The sequence below is a fragment of the Salarias fasciatus genome, chromosome 4, assembly GCF_902148845.1.
Source record: "Salarias fasciatus chromosome 4, fSalaFa1.1, whole genome shotgun sequence".
Classification (NCBI taxonomy): domain Eukaryota; kingdom Metazoa; phylum Chordata; class Actinopteri; order Blenniiformes; family Blenniidae; genus Salarias; species Salarias fasciatus.
In genome coordinates this window covers 13,687,094-13,706,616 of record NC_043748.1, presented here as the reverse complement: position 1 = coordinate 13,706,616, position 19,523 = coordinate 13,687,094, and the positions used below count along the sequence as shown (strand labels likewise).

Genomic DNA, 19,523 nt, shown 5'->3' with positions numbered 1-19,523 from the left:
ATTTGTCTGTTTGCAAAAACTCATATTTTCACTGCAACTAAAACCTTTTTTTAAATGAATTAAAATTTAAAAAGCAACATTGTTTCACATTTTCTGTTGGGTATTGCTCAAACCTTTTTCCCCCCAAAAAAAGCCTTCATACTTGGGAACATGCTTGAAAAGCGGAACTACCCAGAATGCATTTCGGAAGAAATGGCGGAGGAGAGACCACGCAATTGTAAGTAATAACAAAATGTAGTTTCAAGGTTTTCGGCGACAGTGTAGTTGTTTAAAACGTTGATATGGGGTCGATATTTAAAGATAAAGCTTGCTTGAGCACTTATTCCGATGTTTTTGGAGACTGGGGATCCCGACGGCGGGCTAAGATGAGCAGGCGGTCAGCCGCTTTATTTCTGCATGTTCTTCAGAAGTCTGCCTCTGGCTGTAATTCCTCTGCTGTGGTTTAACATGAGATTGTGTGACTGGTTTTCGTGCAGAGCTAACGGCGACCGTGCACATTTTTGTTTCTGAGCATATCTGCACAGCTGAGAGCACTCACGTTCATGTTTGAGTCTATTTAACTTGAATTTCATGTTTAAAATGAGAAGTGAAGGTGTACTATTGACCCTATTGTTTTTCTCAGTTGTGCAAATGTCCTTTGCTCGTTATAGTGGTGAATGCATTCAAACTAATACCATGCTCTATTTCATTCAAGGGACTATTGAGGAAACACAAGTCCTGATTAACTGGCGTTCTGACAATGAGATCCTTTTCACGGGGAAGAGGAACTCATCCATATGTGGCTGGGAGTGAGTATTGTTTTGTATGCTTTAATTATTGTATGCAAATATATTGCTTAACTTATTAAAATTTTTGTGTTTGTTTTTTGTGTGTTATGTCGTCTTCAGAGACTTTGTGACCTCTTCAGGTCTGGATGTGACAGCCAAACAGGCCAAAAAAAAATGGGAAAATATGAAGGCCAAATATAAGGTATCAGTGTGAATATATTTAGACGCATAGCTTTCCAACATATTAATTAATATATGTACTATTATTTATTTTTGTGATACTGTTTTCAGGAGCTTAGGGACCCGCCAAATGGAAAAGGGGTCGGGGCTGGTGGTGTGGCTGCTGCCACCTGGCCCTGGTACAGCACTATGGAAGATGCGCTCCAGGGGAAGCACTCCTTCAGTCCGTCCCTGGTTCTGGCAGCAAACGTGTCTGCCACTGCAGGTGGTACAGTCAGCATTCCAGCCTCCACCTCTTCTGCCTCTGAAGGAGCCACAGCCACAGCCAGCCAGCCACAGAGGAAGAGAGGGAGGGACAGCGATTCTATCCTCCAATTTCTGAGGGACCAGGCAGAGAGGGAAGAGGAGAGGGAGAGGGAGGCGTTGGCCAGGGAGGAGAAAAGAGAGAGAGCGGCAGCAGCAAGAGCTGAGAGATATCTTTCTCTCTTTGAAAGACTTGTTAATAAATTGTAAGATGAATAACATATGTACATCTATCTCTCTGTCTCTCTATTCATGTACATATATTTACAAATTACTAGTGAACATGACTACATCTGGAGAATTTTTAATGTAGATGTAGTAATGCTCACTGAGGCATATAGGTAGCTCTTCAGGAGCAGACAACTGGTCAGCAAGCCTAGCTCAGACATCACTTCCTGCCTGGTCCCTCTGGTTGACCTCACCGTCACCTGGGTCGTCGCCATCATCCACCCCTGGACCCCCCCTCCTCTGCTTCCATGATGTCACCCGCTGCCACACAGATGTTATGGAGGACGTGTCTCCACTGCTCTCAAAACGATGGCGCGCCAGCAGGTTTTCAATACTCCGAAGGTTTGCTCAATGATATTTCTCTTTTTGGCATGTTGCCTTTTGTACCGTGTTTCAACCTGGTCTGTCAGTTAAACTTGTAGAATTTGTAATGTATCCATAGTGTTCATCTTTGTGACCATTGAGATAAAGCTTTAACGGGTTGCCAGTGCAGTGTCTTGGCAACTGGGTGCTGCAGGAATGGGTATCCACCATGGCTGGTGGGTGCAGTGCTTGCTGGTTCTTGCAGGATCTGTGTAGGACAAAGGCATCATGCACAGATCCTGGGTTGCCAATGTATACGTCTGTAAACCTCCCTTTGGCATCACTGCTGTATGTTAGAGGGGAAATGTTTTCTGTTTAGGTAACAGGTTTTTTTTTTTTTTTTATTCTGCAGGAGGAAGAATTCGAATGTGCCACCCATCAATGGCCCCAGCAAGACTACGAAATACCTGATGGCCAGCCAAGAGAGGAAAGCTCCAATGTCCTTCACCTATTCCTGACTGGGGAAGGGGATGATGCACTTCAGTTCATCCACAACAGTGGACGTTCCAGCAGACTGTTGCCTGTGGGATACAAAAGAAATTGGCCGTCATGTGATAGGAGGCGCCATAGACGAGCTAGTAAAAACTGACCAGTACTCCATCCATGGGCTTTTTCCTGGGGAAACATTGTATCAATGTAATGATGCTTTTTCTGAAAACCTTGAACACTGGTGTCACATCACCTCTGGAAAAGAAAGTGGCCATGACAGGCCCATTATTATTGACTTGTTCATATTGTTGCTGATTAATAAAAAACTTTAGAATTAAAAAAAAAAGTTTTTTTTACTTTTACTGAACTTAATTGTGCTTTTAGAGTTTTAGGTTCTGTTGAAGTTTGTTAAAATAAAGTTTGTTTAAACTTCTGTGGCTTTCTTTGTTCGACACTTGTTTATGCTTCATATCATTCTTTGCTCGACAGCAGAAGCCATGTGTGTATTTACTTGAAAGAGAAATTGTGTTTAATTACATGTAAAAAATGTAATAGAGTTCATAATGATAAAAGACATGACCAGATGGATAAGCAGGAAGCTATGTGGAATGCTGGTAAATTAATTTACTGTAATATACATTGGGGATCTAGTTTGCAAAAGTTTAGGTCGTCCTGTATTATGAACAAATCAGCCAAGTCTTTAGTTTCTCATCTTACACTGCTTTTTATTAATATTCAATATATGGACGATATGAAAGCAACAGATACCTTGGTGCTGTAAATACATACTCGCGAGCGCCGGACTTTACGACAGTTGCTCCGACCTGCTTTCCGGCAGCGTTTGACAGGCGCGGATTTTGTAAACAGAGTTTAACAGACCGACGTCGTTCCTTTAAAAGTTTGTCATAAATCGTTTAAAACGAGTTAAGGTGCATTTATCCGTTGTTTCTTAAGGAAGTGAAGTGAGTCCAACTGTGGCTTCTTGACAATCTGGTGAAAGTTTATGTAAGTAGCTTTGTTTTGTGTCACCTCGTTAGCCGACATGCTAGCAGATCGGAGAGGCAGCAGCGGTGAAGCCGCTCGGAGGAGAAGCTTCGAGGCATGATAGCAGCGCTCCTCTTCTGGAGATCTGTGCCTCGATCGGGACTGCAGCTGCCCCGGGTCCAGTGGAAGCGTCTCTACGGCCGGTGCCCGGACCCATCGCAGGAGGTAGAGATGATCCGGAGCCGGGCTCAGATCAGACGGGTCCTCTGCGTGGCCGAGAAGAACGACGCGGCCAAAGGCATCGCAGAGATCATGTCCAGCGGCAGAGCCAGGAGGGTCAGTCTGTCTCCTCTGTCTCTTTAACTACTGACTCTGATTTGTGTGTGTTATGACCCCTTTGCTGTTTTCCCCTTCGACCATCAGTAACTTCAGTGCCCCACCACTGTGTCATTTCTCCTGAGTCACCTCATTTTAAAGAAACATTTCATTTGTTCCAGCAGCAACAAGCAGTGTTTTTTTTTCTGATATGATAAAGCATCTGCAGTGTTGCGATCAGATGTATGTGACTTTTGATACACCACAGTCTGTTCTCTCCCAAAAAGTCTTATCATGACCCGTAAGTGGTCCAGCTGCACATCTTGCACAATAAAAATAGCTAAGTGGCAAAGGAAAAAACCTTCTTCATTGACCCCTTTTTGTAAATATTTTAAATACATTTAACCCATCATATTCAAAGCTAACCTTAATTACAAAGGAGCTGTCACACTACACAAAAAAAGTTTGTGAAAAGACTTTAAAACAATTAAAATGTCTTCTGTAAAACAACAGTTGTTTTTGGATACACATTCATTGTGTCACTGGTGTCCCACCATAGTCTAACTTGTCCCAAGAGTTGTGTAAAGAAGCTAAATGTATATAAAAAAAGTCCTTATCATCACAAACAGTGTGAAATTTTCATATGATGATGCTTCCACAGCTTATTTCATTAATTACTTATCACTTTGGTGATCCTCCACAGTGTGATTAATTCTTACCAACCCAGAAGCATCTGTATGAACAATGACTGTTTCATCAAAGCTTGTCTGACTGTCTGACTGTCCTCAAAGTTTTTATAGCTGTAATACTGTCTTCTTTTGTGTTTCAGAGGGAAGGATTGTCAAAGTTCAATAAAATATACGAGTATGAATATCATCTGTTTGGCCAGGTAAATAAATACATTGAAATATTTACATCATTCTGCAGACACACACTTAAGTGTCTGCTCTCTTGTGTTTTACATTACCTCTTGTTTTTTTTCCTCTCTTCCTTTAACAGGACGTCTCCGTGTCCATGACATCTGTATCAGGCCATTTACTGGGTCTGGAGTTCAAAGCACCATTTCAGAAATGGTAAGTGTAAAGTTTAAAAATGCTCCTTCAGTGTCATAACAACTGAATGACTGTATTTGTTCCTTTTTTTCTCCAAAGGCACAGCTGCAATCCAGTGCTGCTATTTGATGCAGAGGTAGAGAAGTACTGTCCAGATAACATGATACAAATCAAGGTATTCCTATTTACTATCCTGCAAGATTAACACCGTAATATTCTGGCATTATTATCATGTGTGGGATCTTTTACTCATTTTATGGCTTTAATGAGTGACGTGTGGCGTATGTTGACAACTTTCGCTTCTTCTTTCTATCTTTTCTTCTTTTTTTTTTCCTGATTGTCTCCTCTTTGTCATCATCTGGGTGTTTCCCTGCAGCGGACACTGGAAAAGGAGGCGAGGCAGTGCCAGGCGCTGGTTATCTGGACTGATTGCGACAGGGAGGGAGAAAACATCGGTTTTGAAATAATCGACGTTTGCAAAGCAGGTATTACATCGATCGATTAGCTTTTTAGCTCCTTTTGGAAACCTGTTGATCGTATAGATTTTAATGGAATTAGAGGAAATCTGCTAAACTAAACCAATTGTTTTCATTGACACTGATGAAAACCTCTCTTTGAAATTCTACCTGCAACACTGACTGTGTGCATTTTTACAGTGAAGCCCAATTTACAAGTCTTTCGTGCAAAGTTTTCCGAAATCACCCCAAACTCCATCCGGCGAGCTTGTGAGACTCTAACAGAACCCGACGTTAACATCAGTGATGCTGTCGATGTCCGCCAGGAGCTGGATCTGAGAATAGGTAAACACTCTGTGAGCTACATGGAAGCGATTCATTCGGGATTTCAGTGATAGATGGCGTGGGCGACGGTGTGTCACGATCTTCTTTCCTGTGCTTGTCCTTTTCAGGTGCATCCTTCACTCGATTTCAGACGCTTCGCCTGCAGAAAATCTTTCCAGAGTCGCTGGCCAATCAGCTGATCTCATACGGGAGCTGCCAGTTCCCCACTCTGGGCTTCGTGGTGGAGCGATTCAAGGCCATTCAGGCCTTCATACCCGAGAATTTCTACAAGATCAAAGGTGCCAATTCAGCCACGTTTTAACTCAAACGGTTGTTTTGCAAAGATCCAGATTTGAAAGGAAGTCTTACCCTTTTCGTTCACCTATTTGTTTGTTTGTTTTTGAATCAGTGCTCCATGAGGTGGAGGAGGACAAGGTGGAGTTCAGCTGGAAAAGACACCGCCTCTTTAACCACACAGCTTGCCTGGTGCTCTACCAGATCTGCATGGAGGTACATGCTTTTCATGTAATCTTCTTTTCATTCATCTGTGTGTAAACCACTCAGAAGCCCCTTTCTTGTTAGAAGACAAAAGCTCTTCCTCTCTGCTTATTTCAGACTGATACAGCTGTACATACATGTCCATTGGTTTGACATTCTGAGATCTTGGAATGAGAAACAACTATTTATGCAATAAAACTACATCTTAATTCAATGGCACATGGTTTTCATGTTTAGTGTGAAGCCACTCTGAACATGATGCACAACTGTTTAGAGAATCTGTCACCGGGACCTGAACCTGAGTTGTGGAACTGTTTCCTCTGAGTTTATCAAATCCCTCCAGAATGAACCGAGGTTTCTTGGTGTGTCTCCAAAACAGCTAAAAATTACTTGAGGAGTCATTATTATTGGTTCATGTATTATTATGTACTATTGATTTATGACTAATGGAAGAAAAGGTGTAAATGAACTTACTCAATACCTTTTTGAATATGCATGTGTATATGTATTTAATATAAATACTAAATAACTGTAAAATTGTATTAATTTCACATTACACCTAAATGATTACTCTGAATGAGAGAAAAAGAAAAAAGTAACAACACCTCTGAACCATGTGCCAGACTTTGAGCGCCGACTATCGAATCCAAGAATATCCAAAGTGAAATTAGATGCATGCGACTGCGCTGGACTTTGAATTGTGCATCAGGGGTTATAATCATCCAGTTTCAACTGAGATTAGATATAAAGCAGTAGATACAACGCTGGAGGTAAAAGCTTTCTACAGTCTTCAAAATCGGGGTAGCAACTTAAATCCTGAAGTTTTGTTTGAAAATAGTGCCAGTGTGACTGCAGACTGCAGCGGCAGTTTTTGTTTAGACTTTTGTAGCAGGCTAAAGCAATCGTTCCACTTTATTAATAAACATGCTTTTGCCTAATTTGTATTCCATGTTTAATTACCCTTCAGTATAACCAGTAATTATCTCACAGTGTTGAAGGTTGATCACTCACTTTGTTTGTCTGCGATCCTCCTTTGTGTTTCCATCTTATTGTTCTTTGAGCGGTTGTGACGGTGCTTTTTGTTGCGCTCCGATCGCCTGTTTGCTGCTGCGGCCTCAGCATCTTTTCCGTTTTGAGCCCTGAGTTTGTTTGTTTTTTTTTTTCACCCGCTGACGGCAGGATGATGGAAGTGTCACCGAGCGCTGTGACTGTTACAGAGACACTTATTGTTTGCGAGGGAATCTGACGCGGCTCACAATTATCACTTTGCTGGTTTTCACCGCTTCCTGCAGAGCAAAGAGGGGAAACGCAGACCAAATAATCTAAATGTATTTGAACGCTCGATGATATGCCTGCTGCTGCACGGCCGGTGAAGCGGGTCGTCTTTCAAACGCAAGGTTGCAGGTTTGAGTGTCAAGTGTCCTTGAGCAGGACAGTCCCACTTTGCAGGTGGATTGAGCACCGTGTGTATGAGGGTATAATTCAAGTCAAATCCATAGTTGACAATGTTGCAAATTTGGTATTTAATGTTAAATGTCTAATAATAAAGTTAACTGTATATTTAAAAAGATCAGGGTTTGTACTTAACTGCTTTGTCAAAGTTAATTTAAGCTATTTAAAAATGTTTTAATGCAGTGTCATCTCCTTTAGACTCAACATTAGCCCGGCAATGCAATGAGGCTGGTGTCAAATTACAACTCTTTGAAACAAAATAAGCTTCTGAAGTCATTATGCTGTGGAATTATGTGACACTTGAAAGAGATTAAATAATATTAACATACAATCTTAAAAAATCAATCTTTGAATTTTACTCCAAGAACATCTCTAATGTAAACTGCAGTGGATAGAGGTCATAAAAAACTGGACGTGTCCAGAGCAAATTCTCTTTAAATTACTCCAAATGACTCTTTGAGGAGTGAAGAAATCGACATTACAGCTCTTTGATAGAGAAAATGTTGAGTGCTTTGAGCTTCCAGTCCGGTCTTATTACTTCCAATTACAGTGTGAATTTTGAAGCCGACGATAGACGCTCAGGTTGAGCTTGTTAAACCGACACTAAGGAACTTTTCAACTTTAATAAAACATTTTAATATCTTTTGTGATGATACATCAACTTACAACTAGTTGAATGACCCCTCTGTCACGGGCTGAGGGCGTCAGTATTGCTTACACTTGGACTAAGCAGCTGTGAGGAGGGTGGTAGGAACCCTGCACACTAAAAAACTCCAAATGTGCGAACTGCTTTACGGCATGCGTCACATCATGATATAACATTGTTTAGCCACCATTAGATTCATTACCTCGTCGCTATCCGTCCTTCACACAGCCGCTGGAAACAAATGAAGACGAGTTCAGTCCGACAGCATGCCACCAGGAGCAGCATTTTACGACGTCACACGCTAGGCCTCATGGGAACTGTAGTATTCCTTCAGGCAAAACACTACCGCTTTTGTCCACTGGCGCCGCCAAAATCAACGAAAACTGAAAGTTTCTTAGTGTTGCTTTAATGCGACAAAGGTGGGATTGTAGAGCGGGGACCATAAAGAAACAGGATGGAAATCCTGAAGAATCATCTGTAACATGTTTCACCTCACATATCTATTATGGCACTTTTATCTATTAAAGCTTTAGATGCACCCTGTGCTGTTATTTGTTTAAAGTTTGTGTTTATGTTCAGTATTTTTTTTTTTTTTTTTGCAAAACACTATCAGTGTTCTCCAAACCTAAAAAGAAGCATTGAATCAACTAGTTTTTTCCTAAATCATTTGCAAAAATATTTTTTTTCTCCTGCCAGTGAGCTTATTGCCAAAATCTTCTTTCAAATCTGTGAAAACGATCCAGAAGAAGCTGAAGTGCAGTTTTATGGCTCTGAGTCATTTTAGCATTTATAGTTCTTCCCAGTCAAGATTTGAACTATTAAACTATTAAGTGTGAAATAAATCTGCACGAAGCCACAAAACTGCTGTTTTCACAGTTTAAAACCCTCTTATATCAGTTCAACAATCGGGATTCTCTCCACTGTATTGCACCGATTTATTTAATCATTTGCTAAACACATCCAGATAAAAGCCGCTTCTGTGTTTGACGGCTCTGTTGACACTTTGCCTGCTCGTGTTTGCACCAACAGTAAGTTCACCGAAGTGGCAGCATAAGTGTTTGGATTAGTTTATTCACACAGCATTCAGACTCAGAAACGGTGGTAAAATGGAGAGTGTATTGTTCAAATACAAACACACAAGACCAAATATATCACAAGTGGAGCTTATATCATCTCTAATGAAACTAAAATCAATATCAGAGTGCAGAGGTTAAATCTTATGTCTGTGAAAAGAAAAGTTTCGCTATGAACTCCGCGCTCCGCGGATCGTCCTGTTTTCTGACGTCTTCACACGTCGCTGTGTTCATTTGCCTTGGAGTTGGGGTGTGGAAACGCACTGCAGAAGGAGGTGTGTGTTATCAGTTCCTCTAACCATTCACAAGCAAAAAGTGCAACATTTCCAAATTGGGAATTTTTTTTTTTTTTTTTTAAGGTTGTTTCACATGCTCCCTGCACGATCAGTCACTGCAGTGACATGGGTGAGAGAATACTGACTAAAACCTTTTCTCCCAAACTGAGTTGTGAAGACCGAAAAAGAATCCCTGTGCTTGAGACACACACACACTGGAAGAGCGACACCCCTCTTCCTAAACATGCACACAAAAAGGCAGCTCATCTGAGAGCAAAATATCATTTGATGTGTTTCCAGGATCCCACCGCAACGGTCACCTCAGTGTCCAGCAAACCCAAGAGCAAGTGGAGGCCGCTGCCTTTGGACACTGTGGTAGGAATCTACTAATAAACTATCATTTCAGGCTGGATTATGGAATCTTTCTGTGTAGAGTTTGCATGTTTTTCCTGCGCACGTTTCGTTTTTGCAGAGTATTTTGATGCACCGGCTGATAGCTGTTTGCTCTGTTTGCAGGAACTGGAGAAACTGGCGTCTCGGAAACTGAGAATAAGCGCCAAAGAGACCATGAAAATAGCAGAAAAACTCTATACCCAGGGGTGAGTGTGAGAGTTTAAAGATGAATGTACACACACACACACACACTCACACGCTGTTCTCTGGACACAAAAGCGTCATCTCAGTCTGACCATATGCTAAAAATTCAGCTTGAACTCATTTCAGTCACTTTGCTGGCTCGACGCCACCTTACTGGAAGCCTTGTGGTCTCATAGAAAGGGTCAGACGTATTTTCTTTGTTTACCAAGTCGTGTAACCGGCTCAAAGTTGCTTCTATTTCTGGACATGAAACGACCATCTGGCAGTTCAGATCAATTAACCAGGAACAACACATTACTGTAGGACGACAACTGATCTTTTTTTTTTCTTTCTTTCTTTCTTTCCTTCCTCGCTCTCTGTTGCTCAGGTTTATCAGCTATCCCCGCACGGAGACCAACATTTTCCCAGAGAACCTTGCTCTGGGCCCTCTGGTGGAGCAGCAGACCCACAGCCCGGCGTGGGGGGCTTTCGCCCAGCGCGTGCTCGAACAGCCGGGGGGTCCCAACCCCCGACAGGGCAAGAACTCGGACCAAGCCCATCCTCCGATACACCCCACCAAGTTCACAAACACACTGCAGGTGGGTCTGCAGGCCCTTCCTATTCACACAATATGCATTTCCTCCTAAAACAATTCAGTTTATTGGATTTTCGGTGCAGATTTGATCTTTTAACACTGGTCTGTTTTCCTCCCAGGGTAATGAAGCCCGCGTGTATGAGTTCATCGTCCGCCACTTCTTGGCGTGTGTGTCCCAAGATGCTTTGGGGCAGGAGACCGTGGTGGACATCGACATCGCCCAGGAGAAGTTCTCGGCCTCGGGGCTCATGATCATCGCGAGGAACTACCTGGACGTTTACCCGTACGACAGATGGAGCGCAAAGGTGCGCTGGCTGCAGACTGTTGGGATTCTTTATTTACTGCATTTTTTTAAAAATATATTTCTTTCCAAACCGTGCATTCTGCCTTCTGCTTTACATATTTTTGTGGCGGATCTGTTTTCGAAGGTGATCCCTGTGTACGAGCAAGGCTCCCGCTTCCAGCCCTCGGCCATCGAGATGGTGGACGGTCAGACCAGCCCTCCACAGCTGCTCACTGAGGCCGACCTCATATCGCTGATGGAGAAGCACGGCATCGGTACATTATACACACACACACACAGAGCCAAAAACACAAGGAAGAGAATATCAAAATGAAATACGCATACGTGTGCAGTTGTTTGGCGCCTAATGGAAGCTGAACTGTGTTGCTGTGACTATTCCAGGCACGGACGCAACCCACGCAGAGCACATCGAGACTATAAAGAGTCGCATGTATGTGGGCCTGACGGCTGACCAGAGGTTTCTCCCCGGAGAGCTCGGCATGGGCCTCGTGGAGGGTATGTGTGCGCACACACACACACACACACACACACACACACACACACACACACACACACACACACACACGGACAAAATGTGTATTTTGTGAATTGTTGTTTTCTGATCAGCTACCTTAAAATTAAGGGATTTCTTAGAGGGGCATTCCTTTCGAGAAGAATGATTCTAAAATATTCTATTTTGTACATAATGATTGAAATAAGTCGTGAATGACTCAGTCGGAGACACGGGAAAATAAAAAGGCGCATATAGATTAGAATCTGGTGAAAGTAAAAGTATTCTAGCAAAGCAATGAGGTGCATTAATAATGAAGAACACAAAAAACCCTGGCACCATAAATATAAAGTGCATCCATAGGTCAGAAGGATGGCTGATAGGCCTCCATGCCCCCAATATGAGTGTGTTAACAGATACACACACACACACACACACACACACACACACACACACACTGCTCTATGACTCACTTGTGTTCTTTATAAATTATGAATGTTTTCTTTAGGTTACAATTCGATGGGATATGAGATGTCGAAACCAAACCTGCGTGCTGAACTGGAAGGAGACCTGAAGCTGGTTTCAGAGGGCAGGAAGGACAAACGCAGCGTGCTGCAGCACCACATCCTCAAATACAAGACCGTCTTCATCGAGTCTGTCAGAAAAGCAAAGAAGTGAGTTAACACTTCGTGCCGGAACTGACCAATCATGGACTGAAGGACTTCTGTAATCGCGCGTTCTGTTGACGCCTCAGGTTGGACGAAGCCCTCTCTCCTTACCTGGGAGCAGCTGTGGAGATCCCCGAGGCGGAGCAGCAGGACATGGAGATCCCGCTGCCCGTCAGGAAGTGTCCCCAGTGTGGCCGAGACATGGTGCTGAAGAAGAGGAGGGAGGGGAACAGGTGGGGGCTGACAAGCAGCCGTAAAGCTCCGCTGTGCTGCTTCTGGGACTCCTTTAATCGGCTCTGTGTCTCCCCCTGCAGTAAGTTCCTGTCGTGTGTGGGCTACCCGGCCTGCAAGACGGCCGTTTGGTTTCCCGACGCGGTGCTGGAGGTCAGCAGAGACGACGGCGTCTGTCCCTCCTGTCAGCCGCATCCGGTTCACATGTGAGTTTATTCTGGAGCAGAGCTACAAGTCACAGTTTGAAGCTTTAAAACAGGTTTATATTTTCAATCCTCTCATATCTGAATTTAGTCTAATTGTAGAATCTTGTGCTGCATGAGGTGCTTTCAGCATTATGTGACTTTTCTACTTCACTTTGTAAATAAACAACACATTTAACTCCGCCGCTGGCGTGGCCGCCGTCTGAACAGATGTGGACGTCGGTATAAGTTTTTTTGCATTCTGGCCCCATCTTGCACGGCAGCAGGGCTAAGAGGCGGCCCAACAGCCCTGTGCTGTTTCTTAATTTTATTCAAATTTGCTCTGATGCAATGCGAGCGACAACCAGGTAAGAGCCAGTCACACTTTTTAGATTTACAGAGAGCGAGCGGCAAAGAGCTGTTTATTACCTCTGCTGCACCAGAGCACTGAGGACACCTCTAGTGGACTGAAGTACAGTTGTTTATGATTAAAAGACTTTTAACACACAGAGAAAAAAAACTACAAAAACAATCTTATTCTGTCTTTACTGATTAATGGAATTTGGAAACTACTGTCCACTGGAAACAGGGAATGCATATTAGACATGAGATGATCCTTTTTTTTTAATATATGCATGAGTAAACACAGCCTTCTTTAATCTGTTTCTTATTTGGCCAAAACTTTGTGGAGGTGTAACACTAAATCTGTCCTGTGGCCAGCGAGTGGAGAGATGACATGTGTGCTAAATTAGTTCCACTTACAACCGACAATCTGTCAACAGTTGACTTTTACTTCAGTGAGGCTGAATGAGGTTTATGGTCGGAGCTGATCAGCTGGATGGAGCTGGGTCAGTTTGTCCTCCACAAAAGAGACGACGCAAACGGCACGAGCCAGTGAAAACAACCTTAAATTATACTAAAGCCAATGTGTATGGGGCTGCATTCACAACACAAGGAGAGTCAGCAATACCCATGCTGACCCCTGTCCTGAACAGGCACCATTAATGGGCAAGTGAGCCTCAGAACGTCGACAGCGTTTCATGTTGGCAATATTCGTCTGATCGCAGCAACAAAAAAGGATCGGGAATAGTTTCAAAACCAATACAATGTCTCTGAAGTTGACTTGGCCTTCAGATTTGCTGGATTTGAGTTCCAATCAAGCATCTGTGTGATGCCATAAACAAACAAATCCAAATCTTGGAAGCTCAACAGTAAAAATTCTACAACTTTAAGAAGCAGCTGCAAACACCTCGATGCCAGACACTTCAAGAAGTCTTTTCCTCGACAGATCAGAGAGGGATCTAAAATATTGGGCAGGTGGTCATAATGTTATGGCTGATTAATATAAAGTCAGATTTCTTTGTCACGTTGTGTTCTTCCTGTCAGCTCCGCAGCTTCAGTGACGAGGAAAAAGAACTCAGGAAAACATAACCTTTACAATGTCCACGTCAGTGCCAAGTATCCTCTCTGCCTTTTTTTTTTTTTTTTTCCCTTCCTTCCTTCGCTGTGTCAGCTGTGCAAACAAACAGCAAAGCACACTGAAGCGCTCGCCGGCTGCAGCAGCGCAAGAAAATTTGTCTAAATTCTTGTTTACTCAAGTGGGCGTTAACCCCTTGAGCACGTGCCTCGGCTCAGTCCAAATATAGGGCACGTTCACATGCAGCGAGCCAAAGTGCTCCACACCAGCATCTGTTACCACGGCAACCAAGCTGGTACATACTCAAAGTTGAGCTACAGCACTTATAACATCAATCTTTTTTTTTATTTATTTATATCTTTTTTCTTATCGGATTCCACCCCAGCAGCTTTCAGCTTGATGGAGAAAGAAAAAAAAAAATCAAACTTGAGATTGTGTTTGCAGCTGCTGTGTGGCGCATTATATCAACTCGTGTCTGTTCCAGCGAGAGACGCTGCATGAAGGGGTTCAGAAGTCAGTTTCATGTGTCCGATCTCACTGATGTTGACTCTCATGTGTGTCCTGCTTCCATCAGGCTGAAGTTTAAGTTCCGCAGAGGCAGCCTCCCTCCCATGATGCCTCTGGAATTTGTGGGCTGCATCGGCGGATGCGACGAGACGCTCAGAGAGGTGCTGGACCTGAAATACCTCCGAGCAGCAGGAGGAGGAGATGATCCTCATCCACCTCCTCAAAGGCCTCCCATAGTTCCGAGGTCCAATCCGCGGCCCTCACTCCCTCCCGTGCCCTCCTGGAGCTCAGAGCAGAGGCCTCCGCCTGGCGGTGGCGGCGGCGGCATCAGCGTGGGACCCGGCAGCGATGCCATTGTATGTAACTGCGGTCAGGACGCGCTGCTCCTCACCGTGCGCAAAGACGGACCAAACCAGGGCCGGCAGTTCTACAAGTGCAACGCCAGCAGCTGCAACTTCTTCCTGTGGGCGGATCAGTCCAGTTCGCACTGCCAGGGACCCCCGGCGGCGTCCCCGAGGGTCCCCCAGCCTCCCAGGTCCACCCTGGCCTTCAGGAACACCTCGGAAGGCGGCGGGCGGCGGGACGACGGGGGATCGGGGCAGGTGGTGTGCAGATGCGACGAGGCGGCCGTGACGCGCACCGTGCAGAAGGACGGACCCAACAAAGGCCGCATGTTCCACACCTGCGGGAAGCCGAGAGAGCAGCAGTGCGGCTTCTTCCAGTGGGCCGACGAGAACGTCCAACCCACCAGTAAGACTCTCACACATTACTGGTCATTTTGACCACCTTTCAAGACCAAATACTTTGTAATTACAGTAATAAATCAAGATGTAGAAGTGCTCCGTCACAGTTCAGCTCCTCACTTTAATGCAGCTTCGTGCTCGCCGCCATCTTCTAGAACACACAACTTAGTGTCTACTAATTATTTTATTGGTGCATTTATTGATCCCTTTAAGCCTTCAGCTGTGACTCCAGGTCCCTTTAATCTCAGAGCTCTGGACTGATGGCTCAGAGTCACGTTAGCTTGGCACGCGCGTCCCGTTTAATAATCTACAGGTAAATATCAAACATTATAGTGTACTTTGTACACTTAGTTCTTTGTGTAAATAAACTATTCTTGCATGCATCAAATCAGCAGATGCTTCCTGCGAACAGCAAACAAGTTAAAATGTGTTTAATGAGTCACTGTGCCTCCACACTCCGCTCCAAACTCATCTCATGGACTGAGTTGAACTCTTTTACCGCCGTCCTGTTGCTGCTAAGAGGACTTGTGCCTACTCCTCATAGCCAGAACCGCCAGACCGTTTATGAGATCAAGATAATACAGAGACTAACTTTGAGCAGGGAAATACTGCAACTGTCCAAAACAGAACAACTCCTGACGATCACAGCCTTCTCTTTCCTCCCAGCTCTGTAAACGTTTACTAGCTTCCTTCAGTAATTATTTGACACATTCAGAGTTGTTTTTTTATCCACTTCAGATCATATTTTATGTCTAATTCATGTTTAAACCCAAGAAGATTGACTCAGTTTTCCCACCGCTGTCAGTCTGCGTTCGACTCCAGTTTTTCTAAAAGACATCATATTTGTCACCGAATCAGCCGCCAGATGCTTCAAACATCAGACGCATCGAGAGATGGATCATCCTCACCTACATACTCAGTATTAAAAAGAAAAAAGAAAGAAAAAAAAAAAAAACCTGTCACGACTCACAAACACCGAGACCTTGAGGCGTCCGCTCCCTCGGCAGATCGAGTGTCTTCGGCGGCCGCGCACGCTCTGCAGCGACCTCTCATCTCCTCTGTTCCCTCCCGCCAGGTGGCTTCGGTGGCGGATTTAACGACGGAGCCGGACGGAGGAAAGAGAGGAGGACGGCGGGAGACGCCGCCAGACCCCCCGCCGCCAGGAAGCCTCGCACCTGCGGCATCTGCCACATGCCGGGACACACCCGAGCCACCTGCCCCCAGCGGTGACCGGAGCCCGGAGCAATTCAACACCGTCATATTTTAAAATAATACTTTTAGATATTTAAAGTGCCTCTGAACAGGAAGTGGACCTCTTCTTCTGGGACGATATAATTCACCGAAGCCCTGAGATCATTAGAGCTGATCGGATCTTTTCTGAAAAGGAAAGAGAGTTTTTGGTTTAAAGGTTAAAGTTGACCAATCTGTAGAAAAACCCAGCATGAGAAGAAAGCGCTTTGAATTGTTTCTGCTTGATTAATAAACAAGTTGTATTTTCTAACATGTTGAAGTTTTCTCTTGAAACTTGGTGCTGCATTAAAAAAATAAAGAAATGAAAAAAAGAAATCATATCTCACTACAAGAAAAGATGCTGCGGCGCAGACGCACCGAGGTGCTGAACTACTTTTAAAACTTGTAGGTGTTTGTAACCACAGTAACCTGAAAGTGCTCGGCAGTTAATTGAAACTTTGCTCCGCATGGCCTTGGATCAAATTATTCACTCGTCTATTGTGCCGTTCTGGATTTGCAAGCGTGATGGAAGAAGGTGATCCTGCCTCAGCAGCGGCGGCGGCGGCCGCAGCGCCATCTTTAATAAGCAGGTTTAGAAGACAAGCGCGTGCTCTCTGTTTAGGAGTAATAAATAGTTTGATTAATAGTGTGTGTTCACGTGTTGCTGCAGCAGCCAGGTGTTTTAAAGCTGCTGATCCGTGCAGGTGTTGGTTGCATGAAGAAACGGCCTCTTGTTTCTTAACTTTGAAAATATGAAGACCGCATGGACAGGCGGGGAATGATCAGCCTGGATCTGCTGCTACCAAACATTTCATTTTAATTAGTGCTAATAATTTCAATTAAACTCAAAGGAAAAAAAACCCAACTGCATATTTTAACTCGGTAGATGAACACAGTGTGGCCCCTCAGCAGACAATGCTAGGTGATAGATTCCCCTTTTGAAGGGCAGCATGACTAAAGTGAAAGGATTTGATCACTTTCTGGATTCACTGACTGTAAAAACAAAACCAGAATCAAAACAAAACAGAAACAAGTTTTTCAATTGTTAGTTTCTGAATCATCACAGCAAAATAACGGCTCCGAGTGTGCGGGGAAATGCTGGAACTAAGAGTGGAGCTTCCAGAAGTCCTCACTTCTGAAGAGTTGATGTTGAATGCTTTAAATTTTCAGTGGTTCAACAACACTGCTATTTGAAGCCGTGTCGGAGGGTCTTGCTCACAGAGCCACGGTGGGATTTGAACCTCCAGACCTTCAGTGTCAAACTCCAAACATGAAGGAATATTTCACAGATTTTCCCAGCCTTCAGTGCTGCTCTCCTCTGTATCGCTGCAGCTGTATTACTGCAGTACAGATGAAGCTGTGGGTTGTTAACAATGATCTAAAAATGTCTTCGTTTTCTTTCAGGGACTCAGTATTTTCACACTTAACCGCATTAAAACTTTCACATTTGAACACAAAATCTCATTGTATGACTGTGTTTTATAACATGATTGCTTGATGCCCGCACTTTCAGCCAGTGTTTCACATCCTGATTGAAGCAGTTTGAAATTAAAAAGAAGCGCTGAACTCTTACTTCTCCATTTCGTCTTTGTTCTCAGTCTCGAGAATCAAACTGTTTCTTGAGAGAAAAAGTTCCAAATTCATTCTACGAGATGCTTTTTGATTATTTTTTACAGAAACAAGGAAAAAATACTTTTCATTAAAGTAACTGTTACTTATTTAGTAACTGGGCATCATGCTGATTTTTTTTATTAGGAATATCATAACTCAACACGGAGGCTGCAGCAGTGAAAGCTGGATGCCTCAGAGCATCAAGCTGTGGCTGAAGGCTGCTGAAACGTGCGGCCTTGGACGAGGCAGGCTTTTGCAAACACTGGTTTTAAAAGAGACATTGTGTAAGACAGGACCTGAGCAGATTCAGAGAACGAAACGATGCACTAAGTCGTGCTGTACTTTGGACGAAACAAAAGTCAGAAAGTAGAAGCACAAATTAAGGCAATGGTTGTTGTTTTTTCTGTTCACTTCATTTTGCACTGTTAAAATGTAGTATTATATTGATGGTGCACTTTGATTTTCTGGTTTTTTTTATGGTTTTTGTCAAAAGTGCTAAAACAGACTGAAACTTTTGAAGTTATTGCAAACATTTTCCTATAATGTTCACTTACTACCAAACTGGTGGATTTGACACAAAGTTTTAGATCCTTCGTCAGCCAGATCAATTATATTTTATCTGAATGTCACATTTTACTGCTTCATTCATCTCAACATGCTTTTCCCTAATCTGTCACACACACACACACACACACACACACACACACACACAGCTGCCATGAGAATAGCTCCAACGCCACCAACTTGGTTTGTAGCATCTTTCCAAGGCCATGTTTATCATGTTTCTCTCAGTTCTTCAGTGAGTTTCACAGAGTGCTTTCACATGGATCATGAGCTGAATGTAAAGAATTTGGTATATTGGTTAAACAAAACATGTTCTTCCTGATGAGTCACACTACTAACGCTTCTATATTTAATAGCAGTGAAACAACGGGCTTCATGAGATTGTTCTAAACATTTAAGTTATATAGTATGTCTGAAATAAAAAAAAAAAAAAAAAAAAAAAAATCATCATTAATAGACCTGAACTACATCTACTTCCTGCATAACAACTTCTGTATCATGTTTGGGTTTTTTTCTTTTTTTGTAGCCCGCATCAATCTATCGAAGATCTATCGAAGATGTTCTTGCCTCACGTCTGACCTTGACAGTCTTTTTGTGTGGAGGTTGCATGTTCTCCCTGTGCATGGTTGGGTCCCAAACCATGCATTTCACATAAACTGGTGACTGTTGGTACAGATAGTGTGGTTTTTCCTATATTGTTTAAGGATTTGGATTCTTTTTTTCTTTCTTTGATGGTTTATTTTGTTTTCATAGACCTTATAGTCCTTCGAAAAGTCTGAACGTGCTTTAGATGTGTAAATCAATGTGTTTTGTCCTGTGATGGACTGGTGAAACAGTCGTCTGGGATTGACTCCAAACGCCCCATGGCCTCAAAGGCCTCCAACATTCATATTTATTTCAGACAAGTGTCATTTTACTAATAAAAGAGCTAAAATGTTTTACGAAAGATGCATTTTTCAAGAAGCTGCAACCTTCTAAATGAGTCATTGTGGACCGAGCATTTCAGAGGTAATGATGCCTAATATATCTGAACGTTTCATGTTCATATCTCAGGGTTGTTT

At 43.3% G+C, this 19,523-nt stretch overlaps 1 protein-coding gene and 1 long non-coding RNA gene across 2 annotated transcripts; both read left to right on the top strand.

The window, feature by feature from the left end:
• Nucleotides 1-104: 104 nt before the first annotated feature.
• LOC115387417 (uncharacterized) lies at nt 105-2,697 on the top strand. The gene is made up of 5 exons (XR_003931366.1): nt 105-217; nt 695-788; nt 888-969; nt 1,059-1,820; nt 2,194-2,697. It is a non-coding gene; the product is annotated as an uncharacterized LOC115387417 (long non-coding RNA).
• A 418-nt stretch (nt 2,698-3,115) lies between these two features.
• On the top strand, nt 3,116-16,552 carry top3a (DNA topoisomerase III alpha). The gene is made up of 19 exons (XM_030090404.1): nt 3,116-3,590; nt 4,399-4,458; nt 4,569-4,642; nt 4,721-4,796; nt 4,998-5,106; nt 5,278-5,421; nt 5,529-5,699; nt 5,810-5,910; nt 9,645-9,719; nt 9,861-9,943; nt 10,309-10,519; nt 10,635-10,820; nt 10,944-11,073; nt 11,201-11,314; nt 11,818-11,983; nt 12,064-12,210; nt 12,292-12,414; nt 14,382-15,064; nt 16,133-16,552. The coding sequence occupies exons 1-19, from the start codon at nt 3,372-3,374 to the stop codon at nt 16,285-16,287; spliced, it is 3,027 nt and encodes a 1,008-aa protein (XP_029946264.1). The 5' UTR covers nt 3,116-3,371; the 3' UTR covers nt 16,288-16,552.
• Nucleotides 16,553-19,523: the final 2,971 nt, after the last annotated feature.

What these genes read in the sequence shown, in the direction of transcription:
- top3a (XM_030090404.1), top strand. Translation starts at nt 3,372, where the DNA reads ATGATAGCAGCGCTCCTCTTCTGGAGATCTGTGCCTCGATCGGGACTG. An exon ending in CCAGCGGCAGAGCCAGGAGG is followed by an intron (nt 3,591 to 4,398) that starts GTCAGTCTGTCT and finishes TTTGTGTTTCAG; the next exon opens with AGGGAAGGATTGTCAAAGTT. An exon ending in ACGACAGATGGAGCGCAAAG is followed by an intron (nt 10,821 to 10,943) that starts GTGCGCTGGCTG and finishes CTGTTTTCGAAG; the next exon opens with GTGATCCCTGTGTACGAGCA.